At 42.7% G+C, this 21711-nt stretch overlaps 2 protein-coding genes across 13 annotated transcripts in view; one reads left to right on the top strand and one right to left on the bottom strand.

The window, feature by feature from the left end:
* Positions 1-300: 300 nt before the first annotated feature.
* Positions 301-21711, bottom strand: part of LOC111245892 (sodium- and chloride-dependent GABA transporter 1-like) — a 29885-nt gene continuing 8474 nt past the window's right edge. For both annotated transcript variants that reach the window (XM_022794855.2, XM_022794856.2), the window contains 6 exons: positions 5396-5527; positions 5036-5255; positions 4416-4729; positions 3223-3753; positions 2423-2694; positions 301-2162 (listed from right to left, as the gene is read on the bottom strand). In XM_022794855.2, the coding sequence (XP_022650590.1) occupies positions 2028-2162; positions 2423-2694; positions 3223-3753; positions 4416-4729; positions 5036-5255; positions 5396-5527 (1604 nt within the window). In that variant the 3' untranslated portion in view covers positions 301-2027. The remainder of the gene's footprint in view (positions 2163-2422; positions 2695-3222; positions 3754-4415; positions 4730-5035; positions 5256-5395; positions 5528-21711) is intronic.
* LOC111245893 (uncharacterized) overlaps positions 20592-21711 on the top strand; it is a 30509-nt gene continuing 29389 nt past the window's right edge. For all 11 annotated transcript variants that reach the window (XR_015322468.1, XR_002671515.2, XM_086981913.1 and 8 more), the window contains exon 1: positions 20592-20960. The gene's annotated coding sequence lies outside the window, so the exon portion shown is untranslated. The remainder of the gene's footprint in view (positions 20961-21711) is intronic.

A 21711-nucleotide genomic window follows, 5' to 3' on the forward strand; every position in this document is an offset into this window, starting at 1 on the left:
ATAGAGAGAGAGAGAGAGAGAGAGAGAGAGAGAGATAAAGGGCGGGAGAGAGAGAAGTGTTTATCCTATGAGACTTCTGCCGAGGTAAACCTTAGACTTCCAGTTTTGGGGGTACATCCTAGTCCTCGCAGCGATGACATTTGCTCAGCTAGAGGTAGCGTTCGCGGCGGGGTAACTAAGAAAAGGTTCGACAGGCAGTGAGTGGAGCAAGAATAACCTGAAAAAAAGAATGACCTGGCGGCCGAACTTTTTGGAATATAGACTTTTCCAAAAAATGCTTTTGGGGAGAGGACATTGGCATAAAGTTGCTGTTTTTATTGTTGTTGTAGAGCCGCGATGTTATTTGTTCGATCATCGAAACATCAGAAACATTTTGCGGGAATGCGTGTTGAGTTTTGAGTTAAGAGTATATAATCATTACATTATTATCGTCCATTTGTAATAAATGTATCGATTGTTATTGTTGATTTCGTTGCTATTGTGGTCCAAAACAGATTACTGGTCACCAACGATGCCTTTACCCTAGCGATTTGTCCATCTGAATAATGTGTTTCTTGGAGATAGAGTTATTGTTGTCGTTATCGATCGGCTGTTAACCAAAGGTGGTGACTGACATTAAACGAAAACTTGGACGACAACGCCGCAGCGGGCCGAAACGGGGTTTAGGGACGACGAGGTCGCTGAGGCGTGGAAGTGTGCTATCGTCACGATATCCTCAAAGGGTGCAGAACATATATTATCGCCCTCTAATAGTATCGTAATCCTATAAGCGGTCAGTCCTTGTCATTCGACCCAATGGTCGTTGCCGGCCAGCGCGGCGGTACAAGGGAATGCGTGTTGAGTATGATCACGCGCCGACCTCACCAGGGGCAAGATGTATGGCGAAATCGGCTAGTTCTGTGTTATTCGTTGTCGAGTGCGCCACAGTCGCGTTGGCACTGTTGACCCATTTGTTTATTGTTATTGTTAGTACTGAACAGCGGTAATGTTATTTAAAATAAACACAGAATTGTGTGCACATCTTTTTCCCACTGGAGTTTTAGCCCACTGGGTCACTGGGATCTTGGAGCGAAGAAACGGTGCCGGGCGGAATGCATGTTGAGCTCAGCAGATATCCACGATCTTTCTTTCTTTCCCTCCCTTTTTCGTTATGGTGTACGTGTCTTCCTATGACTTGTTTTCGGCATCGTCGCTATAGCACATGACATAGCCTTTGTGTCATTTCTGGCAAGAAGAAATGGCATTGCCCTGAATCTAGCTGGACCGCAAGTTGATTAGTTACGGTACATTGTGCTAGTACAAATAGGCACAAAGCTCCAGGGCTCGCCGGAGATCGTTAACCGCTGCCGACGTTCGGTCAGACCGTAGTTGGCACAAGTACTTGATGATGAAATTTCGTCCATGCATTGTTGTATCTTGCTGTTCCGAAGACGGACGGTGGTTTGCGATATTTCGTAGTTTCCTATATATGTATATATGAACGCGTAAATGTCCCCACATAGTTGTTTCTGCTATTTTTCGCTGATGAAATCTTGTTACTTTTTTTTATGATGTTCTATAGTAAACAATCGTTATCGTTATAAATGTTAACGATTTTTTTTTGGCTCGAAGTTGTTGACATTGTTCCTACTGTGCCGACAAAAGGGGTGCGACACCACACAGCAGATTACTTTCACGTACACGCCTCTCCTTTCATTGCAAGAATCTGCTGGAGACCAAAGAAGCTGTTTGTTGAAGCTGCCTGTTGTTTGCCATTCTAGACCCTTCGCGAAAGGCCTAGAACTGACAGCGGTGGATCCTGAACAGATTTTGTGAGAGAAGGTATAATTTACTGTTGGATCTGAATCGCCTGAGGCGGTCCATAGTCGCCTGTGATGGGATGTGTCATTGAGAAAAGCATGTTTGCGGTGCAAATCTGTTGCTGTGTCGAGCCTTTTGATGCTACACATTTTTGGTTGGTGGGATAAAGATGCTGTCGAGTTTTGTTGTCGTTGTGGTGGAGGGTAAGAGGGGGTTTGATTTCCTCCTCACACCTTCTCCGGGCGAAGAAGGAGCTGGGCGGACGTAATTGGGTTGTCCATAGTGACGCTCTCCTCAGAGGTCGGTGTGCCCTCCTGCACCTTACGAGGCACCACTTGCGGTGTCACGCCCTTCTTGATGCGCTACAATTAGAAATAGAACAGAGTTAAAGTCGACAGATAATATCCGAGTGAAATTTGTGACCAATTATTTAACTCGACTATATGTATGATCAAGTGAAACATATCAACATAGTTCACTACTTTTAGTCGCAATTCACGATATTCAGGAAAAAACTTATTATTATAGTTTTGTTAGGACACTTAAAACGGGTCAGGATAATTACAAGATGGGAAGAAAGCTGTGCAAAAAGTCCGATATTTGTCAGTGGTATGACGTTTACCTCGAGGAAGGTTCCGGGGGTGCTGCAGAGGAAATAGAGCGCATATAGGGGAATCCAAATGATGGACGCAAGGGCCATGCACCACCCAATGGCCTCACCCCACCAGGGATAGACGTACGTGTCCGAGTACGTAAGTGGCTCGTGCTCGATCAGGTAGAAAAGGAGCATTCCCAGAATAACGACAGGGGCCGCAACAAGCCAGCAAAATACGTAGAAGCGATTGGGCCTGAAGCCGATCATGTCCTCAATATTTTCATATATGCGGCTGGCGCCTGGAACGAAATGGAAGTAGAAAGGCAGACATGGCCAAGAAGACTACCATAGGCCTACCTACAAAATGCTTAATAGGCCCTATTCGGAAGTAATTGGCTTCAAGGAAATTTATTTACAATTACATCTCGATATCGAGCCTCGTAAATGACGTGGGCTCGATACCCGTATAGGATTTACTGCAAATAGAGTTCAAGGCCCTTAATCTTCCGGATCAACAGTAGGACTGCCAATCGCACTATTGTCATATGACAGCGGATTCTAATGTTCTTCACATCATATACTATACATATAATAACACATAACTTTTAGGGAGTACGGAAAGGTACAAGAGGCACTTACCACGAGTGAATTTCAGGGACTTATAACAATCATAATACAAAAAGCATTTGATAAACTGTCGATGCCCTTGAGTTTAAAAGCAAATAACAAGCGTTTGTATTAAACTAAAAATAGAAATTGTCAACTGCACAAAAACAACGTTCATTGTGTCTAGTGAGCTCATATGCGCTACTGGATCTAGACCTTACCATAAATGTAAGAGAATCCGACAATCTCAAACAGGACGACAGTGCACAGTGATACGCCAGATGCCGAGAAAAAATCCATTAACTGGAAGATATACATGCCTCCCTGGGTGACAATCGGTAGGCCGAGTGCGAATTGAAGACAAACGATACCCAGAGTGAAAAGTCGGCGGTGCGGCCGTAGGATGGTGGCGAATTCGTCTACGAGACCTGTTACCAGAGCCTCAACTGTGCAGAATTGTGAATCGATACCCAGGACGATCAGCATCAAGAAGAAGAGAATAGCCCAAGCTGAGGCCCACGGAAGCTGCACCACGACTTCGGGATAAGCTAAGAAAGCAAGACCGGGTCCGGACCGCGCCACTTCAGCGACTTCCTTGCCCTGAACATGGGCCATATGACCAAGCACAGAGAAGATAACTAGACCAGCAAAGAGCGACGTACCGGAGCATATGGCACACACGATGAGAGAATCCTTGTAGAAGTTGTGATTGTACTTGTTGTACGAACCAAGAGCGACATTAGCGCCAATACCTGAAATGAAAAGAAATAGAACAGGCTGTTATTTGCCACTGATTAATAAAAACAAATTTCTTCTTGTATATACGAGTGATAATAACCAGTCATCATTATTACTGTGAGTACCAATAGTATGTTTATACATAAAGTGACGCAAAAGCTTTTTTTTTTATGACAGTTGAGGTCATCAATTTGCATCTGTTGAAGTAGCAGACGATACGCGAATTATTGCAACAAGGAGAGCAATAGATTTGTTACAGGGACGCCGTTCTAATGTTCCTATAATACTATGTTATAATGTAATATCGTGATCGTACGCCTGAAACGCAATGGATACGACGATCATTCATCACATTCAGATGTAGTCATCTGAATGATTTAATCAACTATTATCAGAATACCCTGTAGAGTGCTCATCTTATAGCAAAATGTTTTCTATTACAAATCTATTGTATCGTTAAATCTAATCTCTATTAAAATAAATTGTGGCTAAGACGTTTTTATGCCGTCCAAACACTTTTGCCCCGTTAGAAGGAAGCCAAACTCAGGTTGTAAATGGTAAGAGGCGGGAAATAATTTAAGCTGTTTCTCTATGCATCAACCTTCAGCCTATTGCTCATGCTTTACCGGCCTTTTCATTAAACTCTCTTGCGTCACGAACACAAAGTTAGACGTACCAATTCCGTAGGAGAAGAGAACCTGGGTTCCAGCAGCGATCCAAACTTTAGGCTCTCGGAGCTTTGACCAGTCAGGCTTGAGATAAAACAATAGACCCTCACTAGCACCTTCGAGGGTGACACCACGAGTGAAAAGAATTAGCAGTATAAGGTATGGGAACAAAGCTGTGCACCAGATGATCTTGCCGCTTTGATGAAGTCCTTTCCAGATGACCATGTAGACGAGGACCCAGGCGATGAGTAAATAGACCACAAGCTCCGAACGCAGTTCACCCATTTCGTGCAGGCCGGATGTAATACCTAAGACTTTGATGCTATGTAACGTTAATGGAAAAAAAAACAAACACATAAGAAGCGAATTACGTTAGCCGTCGTTGGCCGAAAAACGCCCTATAATCCTTTCCGATTGGTATCCAGTTAAAGGGTTATTTACACAATTATCCGTGTATGTTAATACAGCTGTTTAGTTCCAGCCAAGTTTGTCAAAAGCTGAGTTAATAATACTGGCTCAGTGATATTCCTTTGCCCGGTTCTCACAAAAAGGTCGTTTCGCTCTGTGAGTGCAAGCGAACGTCGCGTTCGTTACACCAGATACAATCTTCCTCTGATCAGGTACTTACTCCCAGTATTCTCTCACGGACGATGTTCCGTCGGTTCTATTGAGGGAAGTCCGGTTTTCCCTAAGGCTAACGCAGGTAATCGTGTTCCAATCATTGCCGCAGTTCTCCCACGGAAGAGGCGATGAAAACGAAGCCACAAAGTAGTAAAGAGTGTACGCGATCAGCACGATGTAGTAGATATTCGATAGGCCAATCATTGTCATAGACGCATAACCCACACCTAAGCAAAAGGATATGACAATGACGGAGTATGCTGTAGCTAAAAATGGCCTGTGTTTTTCAGTTAACGATTGGTAAAACAGGATTTCAGAACGCAGTATGTTCGAAATATAGCGCTGGAATCATCTGACAACAACGTACCTTTAAACATCGGGACGAGGTTCCAGATTCCGATTCCACCAGTGTTAAGATACTGTCCTATGGAGACTTCCATTACGAACAAAGGAATTCCACATAAAACGATGCTGATGAAGAATGGAACCAGAAATGCACCTGCAATAGCAAAGGCGAACTTAGGGAGTCTTTGAAAAGTGTCTTTTAAACGAGTACAGCTATGCGAGTGTGATAATGTAAAGGTCAAGCCAACAAGCCAAACATGTCCCAAGTCTAAATAATAAACCGGGCTCTTTGCAAAATTGCTGTTTGCTATGGATCTGTCGTCGAAAGATCAGCAACCAGCGATACCAAAATCATGAACATGGATATGAAAAGGTTGTTCGTGTAAGGCTTGAACGTTTTCAGCTGATCATAGGTCTGTGGCATGTGATTCCGTGGTGCGACCTTAGGTCCTACGACGCTGGCTCATAGTGCATCCACCCAACCAAAGCAAAAAAAGCTGGATTTCTGTTTTCGCTCGTTTGTACTCTACACTAATTGGGCCAAGGAGACGACGCTATAGCGCGACGACAGGGTTTACGAGAAGGATGCATTCGAACACACTAGATATTAGTCACATTAAATCTCTGTTATCTTCGTGAGTTTTTCTATTTACAAAGCCTGTATAGAATTGCGTACGTCCGAACAAGTGCAATGTCAGCACCCGTATGGTCGTTACAGAATGAAGGTAGGAAATATAGCAGCGACCATGCATGCATAGATTCGTATGTGCGATACGTTGGCTGATTGGACAATTACTTTCTATGCTCCCATTGGCAACCTTGAAGAAGGTACTGGCTAAAAGATGCTTACGATTTACTAAGCAAGAATAGAAATGGGCATCGCTATTCTATGCGACGAACCACTGCACCTTTGTTGACGAAGCTGATCTAGGCCGAGAACCAGATCTATTGTTTGAATAAACAGCTTGAAGAGCACCGAGTGATATCGCACAGAGTTGTATAAATCAATATTCCTACATCGGCAAAGAAAGGACAAACTTGGGAGATACCTAGGCTACCGTTTTTCTGCCGACCAAACCTACCTATGTATGTGTACCAACTCAGTTCTGGGGAATCCCCTTGTCAGACGTACGTCCTTCAGTGGCAAATACCCTTGCCACACAAGGGCTAACCAGATGTTGATAGTGCAAAGAACGGTACATTAGTTGGGTAAACATGTTGGGGTCGATTTTGGCGTACGCTGAACCACCTAACTTTTACATCATATCACTAGCAAGCCGCTCAACAAAAACATACTTGCTGTTTATCGCTACATGTCCGATTTCAATATCATTCACACACATCATTCGTATATACAATACAGCCAACCTTTCGATGCGAAAGCCCGGCCACTGGTTCTGGCTTTGTCCGTCTCGTTCGAAAATATTTTAATGCCGTTTGAGGCTTTCTAGCCATTTGAATGTATTTATTGTTGCATTCCTTAGTTATAGAGCTGCTGTGGCAGCGGAGGCTAATGTAACTGGGTCTGTCCTCGAACAGAGCTATGGCATCTGAGTTTACAGTTGGCTGTTCTTTTTTGCCCTTACCCCATCACCATCATCGTCACTGCCGCTACCACGAGCATTCTTTTTTCAGACCCATACATTGGGCCGTAGTGGACCACTTCTAGAAACGACGGTACAGACCGGCAAGTAGCAGTTGTCTCTAAGAGTGGCTGCTGGAAGCGGAAGGAGGCTGAAGGCATAATGATCAAACCAAATCTTCCTCGTTTTACATACCGTAGATCTCAGGGTAGCGGTCCACTTTTGCCAAGATCACTCTGACGCGTACCTGGTGTGATCAACAATTAGGCAATGAAGAATTGTATGTGCACGTTAATATGCCAATTGAAACTGGTATAATACGCAACAGCAGCAGTAGGAGTTTTTGTTAAACATAACGTTCTTACTAAACTAAGAGGGTCGAGGCAGGCCGGCGGCAGCCTGCGACACTTCATGCTGGACGTCTGTGACCTGTTCTACCTCAATAAGCAATCTTAAGCACACATTTTGTTGTTAAAGTTTTTCGGACGTGTCTCGCATGAGTCAAGGCCTATGTATTTGTAAAAAATAGTTGTATACGAAAAGTTACAAGACAGAAGAATTCTGCTTTTGTTCAATTTCATTGGGTAGGACGATCTGTCGTGCTGTTGTTCCAACATGCTCCGGGCACGAAAAGCAGACGAGATCGCCGTAATCTTGCAGATAGATAAATTCGTTATCTGTGCCGATGTGGTCGCAGGGTTACCGTTTTTGACAGTTATTGACTATCGTCGAATCGTGGATTGAAGGCTGTGATGGACGCGTGTTAGGTCGCGTCCATCACAGCAAATTGAAATGAAGTGACTCGACGCTATAATCGGTGCGGCGTTCCACGAATAACAATAGAATCATTTTAACATCGTACATGGGCTTATATGTATTATTATTATTATTATCATTAGTCTCATTGAGAGTTCGCAAGCTTTTGTCCGAGTGAGCCAATCTGTAATGCAGAAATCCGTGGCTAATGATGGTATCTGTGCTTCCACTAGTGTTATTTGTCCCAATCCAGAAAAAATCCCAGCACGCCCACGCTAGCACAAAGTATAGTAGATCAGACATCGAAAGTTGCTTATTTCCGAACTGCCTCGTTTAGAAAAAGCTAGGCTATTGATAAGACATAGACATCAATAGACCAAATACGTGCGCCATGTTTGATTTTCAATAGCGTTTTACTAATGGACTCCTCCGTTCCATCCGCAAACTCATAGTACCCCGAACGTCTGCGAACTGCTTCGCCGACACCGATAGGAACGTTTTCGTTTTTCGTCAATGTTTCTAAGTGTTCTATTTCTTCTATGTGTTATTGGGGTAGATGTGCGTGTTCTGCTTGTTTCGCGGTCAGGTCGCGCTCTGGCTTTTGTCCAGCTTGACCACGACACTTGCCAGTCTCCTAATTGAAAGCGTGGTGTTGCGTTCACAGCCCTTTATCGTTTATAGCTCCGTGCTAAAGACAAAACGATGTGGATTGCACAGTTGCTCTATCATTACTGCTACGGCAACATTACGTTCGCCTGTACACGGTAGCACCTAACCTAACCATAATAAATGATATTACCGCACAGACTCGTAATAGCTACATTCGATCGACATTGTAAGCTAAATTCGATCTGGCTGACGTTTAAGCTACTTGACGGCAACGACGCTCGCTATGTTCTTAGAGGCGAGTATCTCAAAACGCAAGGAGAGCGTTTTATTACTCACGAGCAAATAAAGTACTACTTTTATTTGTTCCTATCATTTTCAGCTAGATTCGTCATCTTTTATCTAACCGGTATCGATCTTATCGTTGCGTTGTTTTAAGAGATAATTTGAAACATGGAACTTATTATACCAAACGTTGTGCACTTTAATGTATTCAAATTCAATTATATTATCTGTGTATTAACGTGCTAACTACTACATGCGTACAGAACTATGCATATGGCCACATTACGTTCTCCTTTATTTAGAAATCAGTACGCTTGTCTAGATCTTTTTTGGGCTAAAAAAAACTTCCTATTGCCCCCGACTTGTGCTGCACAACTGCTACGACAGACAATGAATTGCCTACGCTCGACAGAGGCGATAAGGGGAAACGTGCAGCATAATTTAGGTCGTATGCACTCTATCACCCATGCACACCAGCATACTAAGCACCAGAATATTGATTGGCTTGATGAAAGTTTCAACTGTAATACATTTGAGGAATCATTAATCTTTTTTTCCAAACTTAGAAGAATTTAAAAGAAACCAGTTGCGATAGTCCATTATGGAGCACTTTCCCGCACGATTTTCCAAACCCGTTTGCTCCACGGACACAGCTTGAATAAAGAAGGTGTTTAACGCACATCTGAGCAATTGGCTCGAAGTGTCCTTGGAGGTTGGGCGTTACACGTTTGAGGTATGTTTAAAAATCAAAAAAACTTGATGAAATCAGAGCTCAGGATGCAAAGATAGGCTTGGCTTGCAACGTGTGGCATAGTCGATAACGTGACCGGAAATGGGCCTCTCCTGAAGCTTGCTTCAAGTGGTGTGATTGCTTTGACCACGAACAGGAAATGGCTGAGAAAGGTTTTTCGAAATTAACGTGAGGCAAATGTCTGCTTATGATCATATTGTTAAGTCTAGAGTTTTCCTTATGTGTCTATAAATGGCTGTCTACCGCTGGATGTTGTCCAACAAACTTAAACTGAGACCTGCTTACTTTTAGCTTACAACGTCTTTATGTACAGCCTGAGAAATAGATCCGCTATTAAGCCCACAGCCCACTCGTTGGGAAGTTAGTAGAGGCCGCTGGCGATTTCCGCTCAGCGCCTCTTTACAGCAGCAACAGAGACACCGACGACTGACTCTCGATGCTTCGGTGATGATGAATACGTAACATACGTTACGCACTTCAGAGCACGCTGTTTCAAATAGATATATCGTAGTATCAATCATCAATCATATATGATAAGATAGTAAGAGCTTATTCTGTCACAGCTTTTTGCCCAGTCGTAGTCTATATGTGCCCGGATGAAAAAGGATATTTTGTCTAGCTAACGTCCATGCTAATGCTATATATATATATATATATATATATATATATAGTTATGTAGCTGTATTATTCATACATTACTATGTGGTCCTCGTCAGGTGCGGCCTCATAAGTTAGTGTAGGCTATTTATTCATTGATTTCTTGTCCAATCGTGTGCCGGCTTGTGCTGTTGCCTAAATTTTCTTCACCGATTTGGCTGTTGTTGATGTACTATCCCATATAGGAAAGCGCATTTCCGATACCTGGTCATTCACAACGTAGCCCACGACGGTTACCGGAGCCCCACGGATCCTAGTTCGGCCTGGCTCAGTCTAGTAGGCTGCTAACAAGCTGGAGAGAAGGAGACCTCGAAAATTGCTATCTCTGCCTCTCGTATCGAGACGTTATTCGCGGTTGTGCGATCGCCGCGACAATAGAATGGTACCTGGCTTACAAATGCTTACTACGCGTTGTTCTTTATTTCTATAACAGTTAGTAAGAAGACGGTAACCTAATTGCATGTCGCGCACATGCATGACAAGGGATAATTTCCTGGCGTTGTCGTTTTTTGCGTTTTAATCGTCCTGCTGTTGCTGCCTCTGCCTGTGCAGCTGCAACTCTTCCCCATTGAAAGGAGGCCGCCCCAAAAAGGTGCGTATTCTGCAATGACAATACAATGACCTTCTTACTGAAAGGCGCTAGCAACAACAACATTACAGACGATGCCTTGAAGTTGTGTCAGTACTTGTAGAGTAGACAGGCAGCGGTACGCAACACTAAATTGTAGACTAGATTGCCCTCTGCAGTCAAATGTATAATCGATTGAGTGTAGGACCATGTTTTGACCGATGTTGCGCCTTTCGCATGACAACACAATGACTAACAAAAATAACTCGGATGTTTCCTCGAACACGGGATAGTATATCGTTAGCGAATCGCCGTATTACATGTTGCATGATACTAGAAGGAGACAACGGCTTGGCCAGTAACGTTGCATATCCCATTGTGCTATACTATATGTATATACACAGACGCACGATAGTTTCGCAATATGTATGTGGCTTTAGGCCCTTTAATCGGCCTCAATTATATGCGTTGCAATGTTTTATTTACGGTGCCATCCTATGCGAACTTGGTTAGCTGTACTATATACCGCGGCGCACGCGACCCCGCAAGCGTTAGTACGTATCTGCACAAAGTGATCCGAAGAAACGGTCGGTGACGTTTTATTGCTTGACGAAAAATACTAACTTACCGGTCCACGTGTTCCGTTGGTCCTTCCGTCGCGTACCAGTTCGGCCACTTCATCGATGATAATAAATTCTGAAGGGAATTGCCTCCCTTCTTGACTGAGAGTTAGATGTAAGTTTATTTGTTGCCCATTGAAAAATAGAGAGGTAACCGCTTCATCATCATTTGTGCCTCTTAAGCTTGATCCTTCTCACTTTAAATCAAATATATATATATATATATAATGCAATTTCACTTTGACGGTATTATATGCAGTGGTGCTTTTTTACAGGGCATTAGCATTTGCTGAAGTTCAGTTTGTGCTAGTGCGCGTCTATTTTCTGTTTGGAAAACTCTTTGGAAGCCATGAAAATGCGTTCATAATCTTTTCCCGTCTGTTGGCTTCCGGCTAAGTTCGCAACCACTAGACCTGTTCTAAATTTTTTGTCTGCAGTCACTATCTCTTGACATGCAAATTGGGTCGGCAGCTGGAGCGTTACTTTTTGCCCTTTTCTCCTACGTTCCCTTCACCCTGCTTGTACGGCGGCCTTTTGGCTCGCCGCGATGCCGCTGCCCGAAAAAAAAGCCGGCGTCCAAAAAAGAGGGATCAAGGGCTAACTTCCCACCATTTTTTTTGAAGACCAGTGCAAATTTGGAGACATGAGGTCAGTTTTCCACGCTGATTATGGGGGAGCGGGGGGGGGGGGGGGGGAGGAGAGAGAGCTCATCATGGGGGTTCAGGGCACTAAGGCGTTGTGTTTCATGTGCGCTCGTCTGAATACAGAGAGGCTGAAATCAGGCGTAACCTGTCAACTGAACTGGATTCGCTACGGAACAGACCACTTGATAATAAATTGAGAACGAGTACACAAAGTCGGTCCGTAACATCCACAGTGGAATTCTTTAGGAATGATATCGAACAGGACTCACCTCTTGATCAAACTAAAGGCTCGATTAGACTTTTGATTTTCACAAAAGCTTCAACTATTTCAGGCAAATTCAAATTGAGCTAATAGGTGTTAACCTGTATATTTGAAAACGAACATGACGTAATCGTAGTCTATTGTTGGTTCTACTATGATCTGTTACAACAGAATCAACGATAACATTTTGTGAAACAACCATTTGTCTCAGTCAAAGAAATTACTATTATCTTACTCGGCTGCCATGTACGATTAATAGCTCTGGTACATCCTAATCATAGGGCAAACAAAAGGCTTTATACCTACTAACACGCTCGGCATTACCAATGCAACAATTCCCATTCATCTCTAGCGTAAGTTCTAAATGTATTAACTCTAGTACAGCGAACGCTGTTTGCTAACCCTTCACAACTCCGAGATGCGCCGCTTTGTTTCTTCCATTAAATCGGTAGATTTACCTCTTTCAGGCCGACAAACCGAGGACAATACTTCAATTTCCAACTAAAAGCCAATACAGAATGGTACCATCATCCGTTCGGCTGAGGGCCATCTTTGGGGTTACAATAACGACTACCTAAGGTGAATGTCAATCGGGTATTCGTCGAAAAATTAGGTATGCCCCTGTGGGAACGCCACCTAGGTAAACTTTGCCTTCTCCCAGCGGCATCGACACTTGATATTGCCCACTTTGTATTCCTATGTTCTGCCTAAACGGTGTTAATAAATCCCATCCGATTTAGTACAGGTTACAGCAGCAGCGTAATGTGACGTTGTTCTTTGCCTTACAAATAAATTGTTTCTATTTGCAAATAGTAAGCAAGCGGCCTAATGTTTTTGCACCGCTACTGGCTTGAGCTTGATGATATTATATCGTAAACTAGGCAGTATAGATTTGACAGCGGAGTCTGTTGACTTAAATGGGTGCCCCTCCAAGTGCTGTGATCCGACCGGCCGCATTAGCCGTTACTAAATGTGTGTATGGCCCATATCTTGCGGAGCCGGGGCAAGATAAAATGTTTGCCAATTAATAATAGCTACTGTTTCGTCCTGCCACATCACGTACAAACTTTTGTTGTTTGTATGTGATGTGGCATCTTTGAGACGCGTGGAGTGCAGCACTTCGTTTCCTACTTCTCGGAGTCGGCCACACAGAGGTCGCTTTTTCGGGGGTGATGGTGGTTATTGTTCTTATTGCTAAATAAGATACAGGTTAGCGACCCAAGATATTCATACTGAGCAAAGCACGCACTTTGTGAGCGGCCATGTACTAAGCCGGTCTCTATCGTATTTCACGGCTTTTTTACCGCTGATACTTTCGTCGAATTTACAGAGCCCTGCTAAATTAAGTACGATCATATTCTAATAATGACGGAAAATTTGTAATAATATTGGAAAAATTGAGAGATTCCCATTCTATCCTTAAAAACGTAGTTCTTCTGGCTAGCTGTTTGTAGAACGCCGCCTAAAGCTGCAACAAACGACTATTTTGTCGTCAGGAGCCAGTAAATAATGATAGTTGGATTGATTCACGTTTTTTGTCCAGTTAGAATACTGCTTAAACAATCGGCGCGAATGCGCGACGGTTAAGCGGATCTCTCGGAGCAATTTTTCTAATTGGTAAATGCCGACCAAGACAGCTTGGGCAAAACAGAATGAATATTGTTTTCAGTTTTGTGGGGCGCGAACGCCTCTTGGTATTATGACGTTCCGCACTCACAGAGCAGACGAGTAGGCCCGTGACAGGGTTGTTCGTTACGCTGTAATGGCCAGGCGATAGTATGGTTATTCTATAAAAACGCGTTTACTGCGTGATTTCATTTTTCTCGACACATCGCACAAATTTCCCTCGAAGCATTTTATTAGTAGAGCTAGCCTAGTGTTCTAGGACGACTGCGAGCGGGCTCGCAAGTATATTGACGCAAACATAGCTCGTCATCGAAATCGAAAATTTCATAGACTGCAATGTTTAATACGGATACTTGTTTAAGCATTTAATCAGGTCGTGGTATAGTAGCGCGTAAGAACAGTCCGGTGTCACGATTAGAGAATTTTAACCTCAGAAATGTTTATCGTAATTTATCACGAAATAGTAGAAAATTAATGGTGCAGCAAACCCTTAAGGCATAATTTCTAATAGCTCGTCATTCTCGTTTAACTTACTAAAAGACAAAACACAGAACAGAGCTATATGTATATATATATATATATATATATGTTTCGAAGTAGGTTTGCAGAGTTTACGTGTACTTTAAGGACACTTATAAGGGCCAATTAAATAAAGGCGGCTTTTGTACTTTAAGTTGTCTAGCATAGATTGCTCGATGAAGCACGCGAGAGTCCTTTGTTCGTACTTAAAGGGTCTAACTATTCGAAGGTTTTAGGTAAAAGCAAAAAATAGATGGTTTCTAGGCCATAGGAATCGACGACAGGAACAGCATCAGAAAGCACTTAGCTTCATTATTATCGTCGTCAATTGTTTTCATATCAACCTATCGTCCCACGGCTAAACTAAGAATAAACCTACAATCGACTCTAGCCGTTTTGAGAGACTTTTAGGATGCCTAAAACGCCTCGTATTAAATCCCTCTTTCTTTACAGTTTGGATATTAGCAGGGCATCTTGGTCTACATGCTACTATTTCCTTCCATATTGACCTTTATGACAAATTGCCCCCAAAGACTTCCTTATCACCTATCGCATCGCTTCCACCTCTGCACAAACAGCAATTTTCCAATAACTATGATTGTAGAATGGAGATGTATTTGCATGCTGTTAGTTGGTAGCTATGGGCAAAAAGATTATAATATGATTTTCATAAGACGTTAGTTATTGATTTCACGCAAAAACGTGGTCACAAAACGTTTGATGGCGGCCAATCATACACCGGTGACTCATTCGGTCTCGCTACATACAAGTCAATTTGAATAATAGTAATGCTGTCTGTATTCGTCATATAAATGCAAGAGCAATCGTATCTGGCTCTTTTCGTAGGGTACATCAGTAGGAAAGCCTGTCCCACGAGCATAAGAGGAATTCTATATGAATGATCTTTCGTTTTTGTAATTTCTCTCTTTCGCCCCTCATGTGAAGTTATGGCACAAGTAAACTCTTGGCCTACCGTAATGATCGTTCCTAACTTCCATATACATATCTATAGGTACATATGATTTCTACGTGTTAAAAAACGTCAAGTCTTTTATCATAACTGACAAGTGTAAGCCCAATGCAGAGCTTGTAGAAAATAACGGCGTCATATATTAGTAAAAAGATAAGGTAATTATTTGTAAGCCAATTGAGGCGCGAATCAGTCAATATTATCCGTTATCTTTAACCTTCCCTTCGCTTCGCTGTCGACCCAACCGTCAAGTTCAAGCATAAATAGATTGACAGCCCATATGATAAGGCCAATGTTTACCTGGGAGTATCCAAGGGCCGGATTCTAGTTTTTAAGACTTGGTCAATTCGAGGAATTATCTAACCTACGGAGATGTACCTTTTTATCCTGATATTATTAAAGATCCTACGCGTACATGTTTCATTTGCGTCTCACTGAAAGGGATATATCCATATCTTCAAGAGACTATAGGTGAGAATATGTACACGTAGGGACCAAGGCCTTGTACATCACCTGGGGCCAAGGAAAGAGCCAGCTGCTGCGGCAACAAAGACGCGGTTCATGGTTGCACATAACGCTTGTGACGATTTTTTTTTTTGTTTATCACAGAAGGGTTTTTTAAAGAAACCACTTCAGACTGCAGTTGACAGCAGGGCAAAGTAGTAGTGCCGCCATAGCCGTTGCAAGACAGTTCCTTAGTACTGGGCTCTTAAAGGGGCAGGGTCGAACAACTTTGGATAGAGAAGACCAAGCAGTGTATGCTGATTGGGGCGATAGTGTAGACCTATATCTCTAGGTTGTAACTACAGAAAGGATTCAAAGTTCTGGTGGCCTTGAGATGAGCGCAGTGGATGAAAAATGGAAAGCGTTGCTAGAAGACTTTAGCAAGAAATAAACACCAAATGCTTTTTCGGTGCACCGAAAGTCTCATCGAATCGGTGGAATTTAGGTCACAGTTACAATCCACTACCCGATGTTCCTCCATTGGCAGCAAGGAAGAGCAGTAATGTGTGGTTCAACATATCCAGATTACTCTAGCTGGTTTAAGACAGTAACAACGAGCACGTGAAGAGCTTCCATGTACACGGAGTTAGAGTCAACTGAAGTACCGGCTAGAATCTGATAGCGCAATACTACTATACCACAAAGTGCCAATCAATATTTTACATTTTCTGATCACCAGTGAGTTACCTAACATTGCATAAGTTAGCTATTGTTTTCGAGATTATAGGCTATAACTTGCATGCATGTCAGCAAATGGTAACGTCATTGTTTGCCGCTTTTGACCGTATATTCATTATATGCAAATTCATACATTTATTGGCAGACCCAGGAGCTCATAGAATGTTTCTCTTTCGCACAATCTCCATATTTTGCTTCTAGCTAATATAAAAGGTCTAGCTGAATGAAACTATTGCAAGCGCTATGTGCATGATTTTCTGCTTGTCGATTGATCAGTATAAGACTACAATCATCCAATTATCATCAATCTACCCCCCCCCCCCCCCACACACACACACACCACCACCACTATAAAGCTAAAACAAGCTAGCTAACAAAGTGGTCAAATGTCAAGATTTGTAGGCACTCAATCCTTCCTTCTATAGTAGTCTTCGGGTAGCAATACCCGACCTGTCATAACCTATAGTAATCTCAGAGAGAACGCGTTCATTTCTTCTGTGTCGCGTCCTCTACTTTCAGCTTGGAAGCCTAAAACACTGATCCGCAACTAACCTCGTCCTCCATAACTCTTCAAAAGAACGTTGTTGAACGCCGACAGTAGAACTATGAACAACCAAAAATTTTCCGTGAGATGAATGATTATATATAGCAGCAAAAGAGGTTTATATATCGAGGCCATATATATAGTAGTATATGCCAAGAGAAAGAAGTATGTGTCATCTGGGACACTCGCTCCGAGCGGAAGGTCTCCGCTAATAGGCCGCCAAAATTGACGAATGTCTGTAACCATTGAAAGATCCAGCGGGCGATGTGGGAACGGGAGCTACACCATCAATGCCTTTGTGAGCGGCTACGGATAGATCTATATCTGTCGTCATGAAAGCATTAGGAATAGTAGCAGTGTGCCCCCTATTGTGTACAAAAAATTTGCCGAGGAACACCAGAGAGGCTCAGACGGAAGAATAAAGGGGCTTACAAGCCTGTACCGAGCTCGTACATCATTGAATAAAAGGAAACGCTGTTGTGTTACCGCAGAGTTACTACGCAGTCACACACATAGTGTGCCTGCTGACTTATCACCCGTCCGCCACTGACCATTAGAAACTGCCTTTCGTGTAGAGCTGAGCTAAAACAAGCTATATCGATTTGTAATTAATAATGAATATCTCGCTATCATACCCTATATACACATATATCAACGAAGTCTTGCGGCAAGAATTCTTTAAACTGTTACTACTGCAAAGATTCATCGTTACTGGTATTGCCTACGCTCTGTTGTCCGGTATAGTCTCTAGACTATGACGACCGCAGTCTCGGAAGTGTTTGTTGTTTGAATCGAAATGGTGTCACTTCACAAAGGGATGTACGACATGTTTACTCTACTACACACCGTGGGGCAAGGTTCTCTCACAGGATATGTGTCTGCATGTCTGTAACTACCGTCGTTGATTCATGTGGTAGAAGTCTTTCGCCAGAAAGCAACAGCGTGAATCCACCGGCGACCACAACTTGAGATAATTACGTAATTACGAAATAAGTTATTACGAACGCAAAGCGGACAGATCTCCGCAGCAAGTGAACGTGTAAATCTTCAACGTCATCCCAAATGGCTAAATGCAGCTGTTTCCGTCTTGAGGAACGTAAACGAAAAAGTCATTACGTTTTAGCTTATCACCAATACGGGAGCTTAAAATCGCTCTGATACAAATAACCAACCAAGTCCATCATGTGACCCACCTAGAACAACTACCATTACGAGCAATGGCAGCCTCAAACGAAATTTACCTCTCATAAAAAGCTAGCCACATATTATTCTGTCAAACAGATTAATACCTGTTTATTAGGTTTAAAAAATTTTGATTTTTTTTTGAAAGTCGGGTGGACACAGCCCAGTGTGCGCACCTGGTGACCACAACGATATCTTTACTATGATCAATGAGACGCACTTTACGCTGCACGAGGCGTCTTTCGATCAAATAAAAAAAAAGGCGCATAACTATAGAAGCGCTGAGTTCGACTGGCTAATCTTTTAAACAATCGTTACTGCTCTACTTATACCTAAAATCAAGTTGACAACAAACTATTTCCGCATTGCTAGCTAAAAGTTATATGTTTTACCTAATAATTTTTCTTTGTTACGTTTTCGTTCACAATAAGAGGCTAAAAACGACGCAGACTTTCAAAGCATCAGTCACAAAGGTGTCTTTCATTTTTGCACGTAGAGGGCCGCCAGTTGGCACAGCAATGTTGTTGTTATTGTCATCATTGTTATAACCAGCAGCGAAATCCGATGGATGAATAGAACTATGACGTATCTACGCTCTCATTCGTTTCGGCAAAAATTGTGTGAAAATAAAAAAAACAAAAAAAAAAAAAACGACAGAATGACGATAGAATAGAAAGGGCCTAAAGTTGCTTCCTTTCGACACGCAACTGGATACACTGACAGATCAGACAGATGATATCCAATTGGACTGAAGGAAGATATTCGTTTGTGCGCCTGTTTGTTCACAGCAATACATTAAACTAGATATTCAAATATGCGCGGGTAACACACTGTCGGTCTGAATGACAAAACTACCGATCGACCCGTTTCCCCTATATATAAGTCACTGTCTTTCAGGAAGTGCAATTCTCATGGGTAATAAAAGCCTGTGTTGAATAACCTGCTATATATATTATTAATTAATATAGACTATTATAGGGTCCGTTCGAATGTATCGTGAGAATATGAAAGGGGAAGTGATTTCTTTAGTATTCGTACCACGACGGGCGTCAAGTCGTGACAGCTTCACCGAATTATAATTCCATCATCGATGATATTTACTGAGACGTCCCTGTCATTCTTCTAACATTCACACGATATGAGCAAGCGATAGCTGACTGATATTAGGGTATATCTTAAAATTACTCATTGCAACAAGAAACTGAAACACATATCTTGTAGTTCAGCTTTACGTTCACGACGCACCCTCTATATGAGCTTCGTTCGTTTGAGAAGAATATACCAAACGAAAAAGGAGATACTAGTTTTTCCGTTAATTTCTTGTAAATAGTTGACGCTTGAATAACTGTTTACAGTGTTCCTTCCGAAAGGAAAACCATTTGTAAGAGCCCTATGGTAACCGCTTGTCCTTAAGAACAAAATAACGGCTATATGGCGCAAGGTATTTCTAAATAGTGCACTGGTAAGATAAATGAAGCCTGACTTAAAGCAGCAATGGCCTGGTAAAGTGACTGATACGTGCGCTATTAAAGATAGGCTAGTGAACCTAAATTTTTCTACAATGGCCTTTAAATAGACTCGCAAACTAACAGGCGTCTCCGCGGACACTGTTTGGAGCGAATAGCTAACTTGTCAAACCTCTTAAGGTCCTTGAGATTCTTGAATTGGAACCCTCTGATATTGTACGATATTTATTTCGGTAGAGTCGCTCGCGGTGGATGGGGTAACCGCGCCTACTCAATCAGAAACGTAAACACGTGGCAGTAGCGTAAAGTATAAAGAGCGCATATCCGCTTCGCTGTTACATGATAAATACAGATAAACGTACTAACTGAATCGGAAACTCCATCAGTTTCTCGCACGCCTCAAGGATCGGCTAGACGGCCACAGTAAATTTGGCGCGTCTGGTTGATTCGTTCGTGAGTGATCTGTATTGCCGTTTCGTCCCCTGTTTGACGCCAAAAAAACAAGGCAGGAGGAAAAAAGTTGTGCAACAGATCTTATCTGACGCTGTAACGGTTGTCACAGGTGTCTAGTTAGCTGCCTATCGTAGTCTAGTGGTCAGATAGAAAAAAAAAAAAACTATTCCACATACGATGAGCATCGCAGCGGAAATTCAAGCAACAATTAATGGTATCATTGTATTGCTACATTGTCATTTTATTTCTTGTCCCTTCCTCGCGTTGTAGTAAGCGTACTACGTGTGCAGTAATGTTTGGCATAAAAAAGAAGAAGACGAGGGGGTAATATCATTTATCAGAGGTGATACAGTTTGATAGGTCATGGTCCATTTTGCCAACGGCAGGAGCGACGGTTCAAAAGGGCAGTCGCTGATAGTTGTACTCACACAGAAATCCGCATCAGCAGTGGTCGACCACAGCGTCGCTGTTTGTTTATGTCAATAAACAGGTCAAACAGACAAAAGTGCCGTGTCCCATCGCGCCGTGCTACGATATCCTTGCTGCAGCAGGGCTGGCGGCAACAACAACGACAACAACAACAACAACAACAAGTTGATACAATATATAGCTAGACAGGCGGGGATGAGTCCGACGAGCAGAACGCCAAAGAGACGCCCGCAAATATTCGAACAGGCGCCAAGGACGTTGTGCAGCGTCTGCATGAGGGGATCGCGGCCGCGATCCGGTTGGTTTTGGTTTGCCTGCCGTCGCGCGTGGCTAGATAGCAGCAGTCAGCGTTCATCGGGACTGGTCACGACGACAATAATAATAACAAAATATTGTAACAAATATAACAGCATTCTACATTTGCATCCATAGGCGGCACGTGGATTAGCGGGAGATTCTGACGGCGAGGCAGACGACGGACGAGGTAAGTAAGTGAATATGGTCATTTCACGGTCAATTGACGTCTAACAAAAAGCTGATTGGGACATCTCGTGTTACAGTTAGCATTGCTAGCTTCTGTAAATATGTGCATATAATTAGCGACATCCGTAGTCGTGATCGTATCTTGGAAAAACTGCCTATCACAACACGTTCCCTTTTTTCCTTGTCGATATGTAGCAAGTTGGTATTTATGCATAGGTGACAGGCTTATAAGCGGTTGATACTGAGCCTATATGTATATATATATATATAGAACGAGTGCCTACTCGCATAATCGAAGTATGAAGTGTATTGCTTCAGATAAATATCAATAGAGGAAAACGCCTTAGAGTGGCATACAATTCGATAATAGCAACAACGTTACGATTCATCTGTTCACCTATATTTGGACGGTACGATTTTTATAGCCATACGATTTTCATGTAGAAATAGGTTTTGATAAGATGTTTAAACTTTGCGGTCTTCAGTTCGACGTGAGTGTATATCGCAAGAGCGCTCACGTCTTCCGTTTTCTGACAGAAAAATGTCTCTGTGAGATGAAGTGCGATTCAGGCCGACTTTGAAGGCCATCATTCCATAGCACTAGCTGCAGGCTGGCGCTCGAATACGAACAGATTTGTAAGTGTTTGATTCGTGCCTGAGTGGTTTCAAGAGAACACTCCTCGCAGTAGACCATATCACAAGGTCATTTTACGTAACATGAAACGGCTCAGTGTCTATCGTCTGCTGATCGG

Source organism: Varroa destructor, unplaced genomic scaffold (genome assembly GCF_002443255.2).
Source record: "Varroa destructor unplaced genomic scaffold, Vdes_3.0 BEIS01000002.1, whole genome shotgun sequence".
Taxonomy (NCBI): Eukaryota; Metazoa; Arthropoda; class Arachnida; order Mesostigmata; family Varroidae; genus Varroa; species Varroa destructor.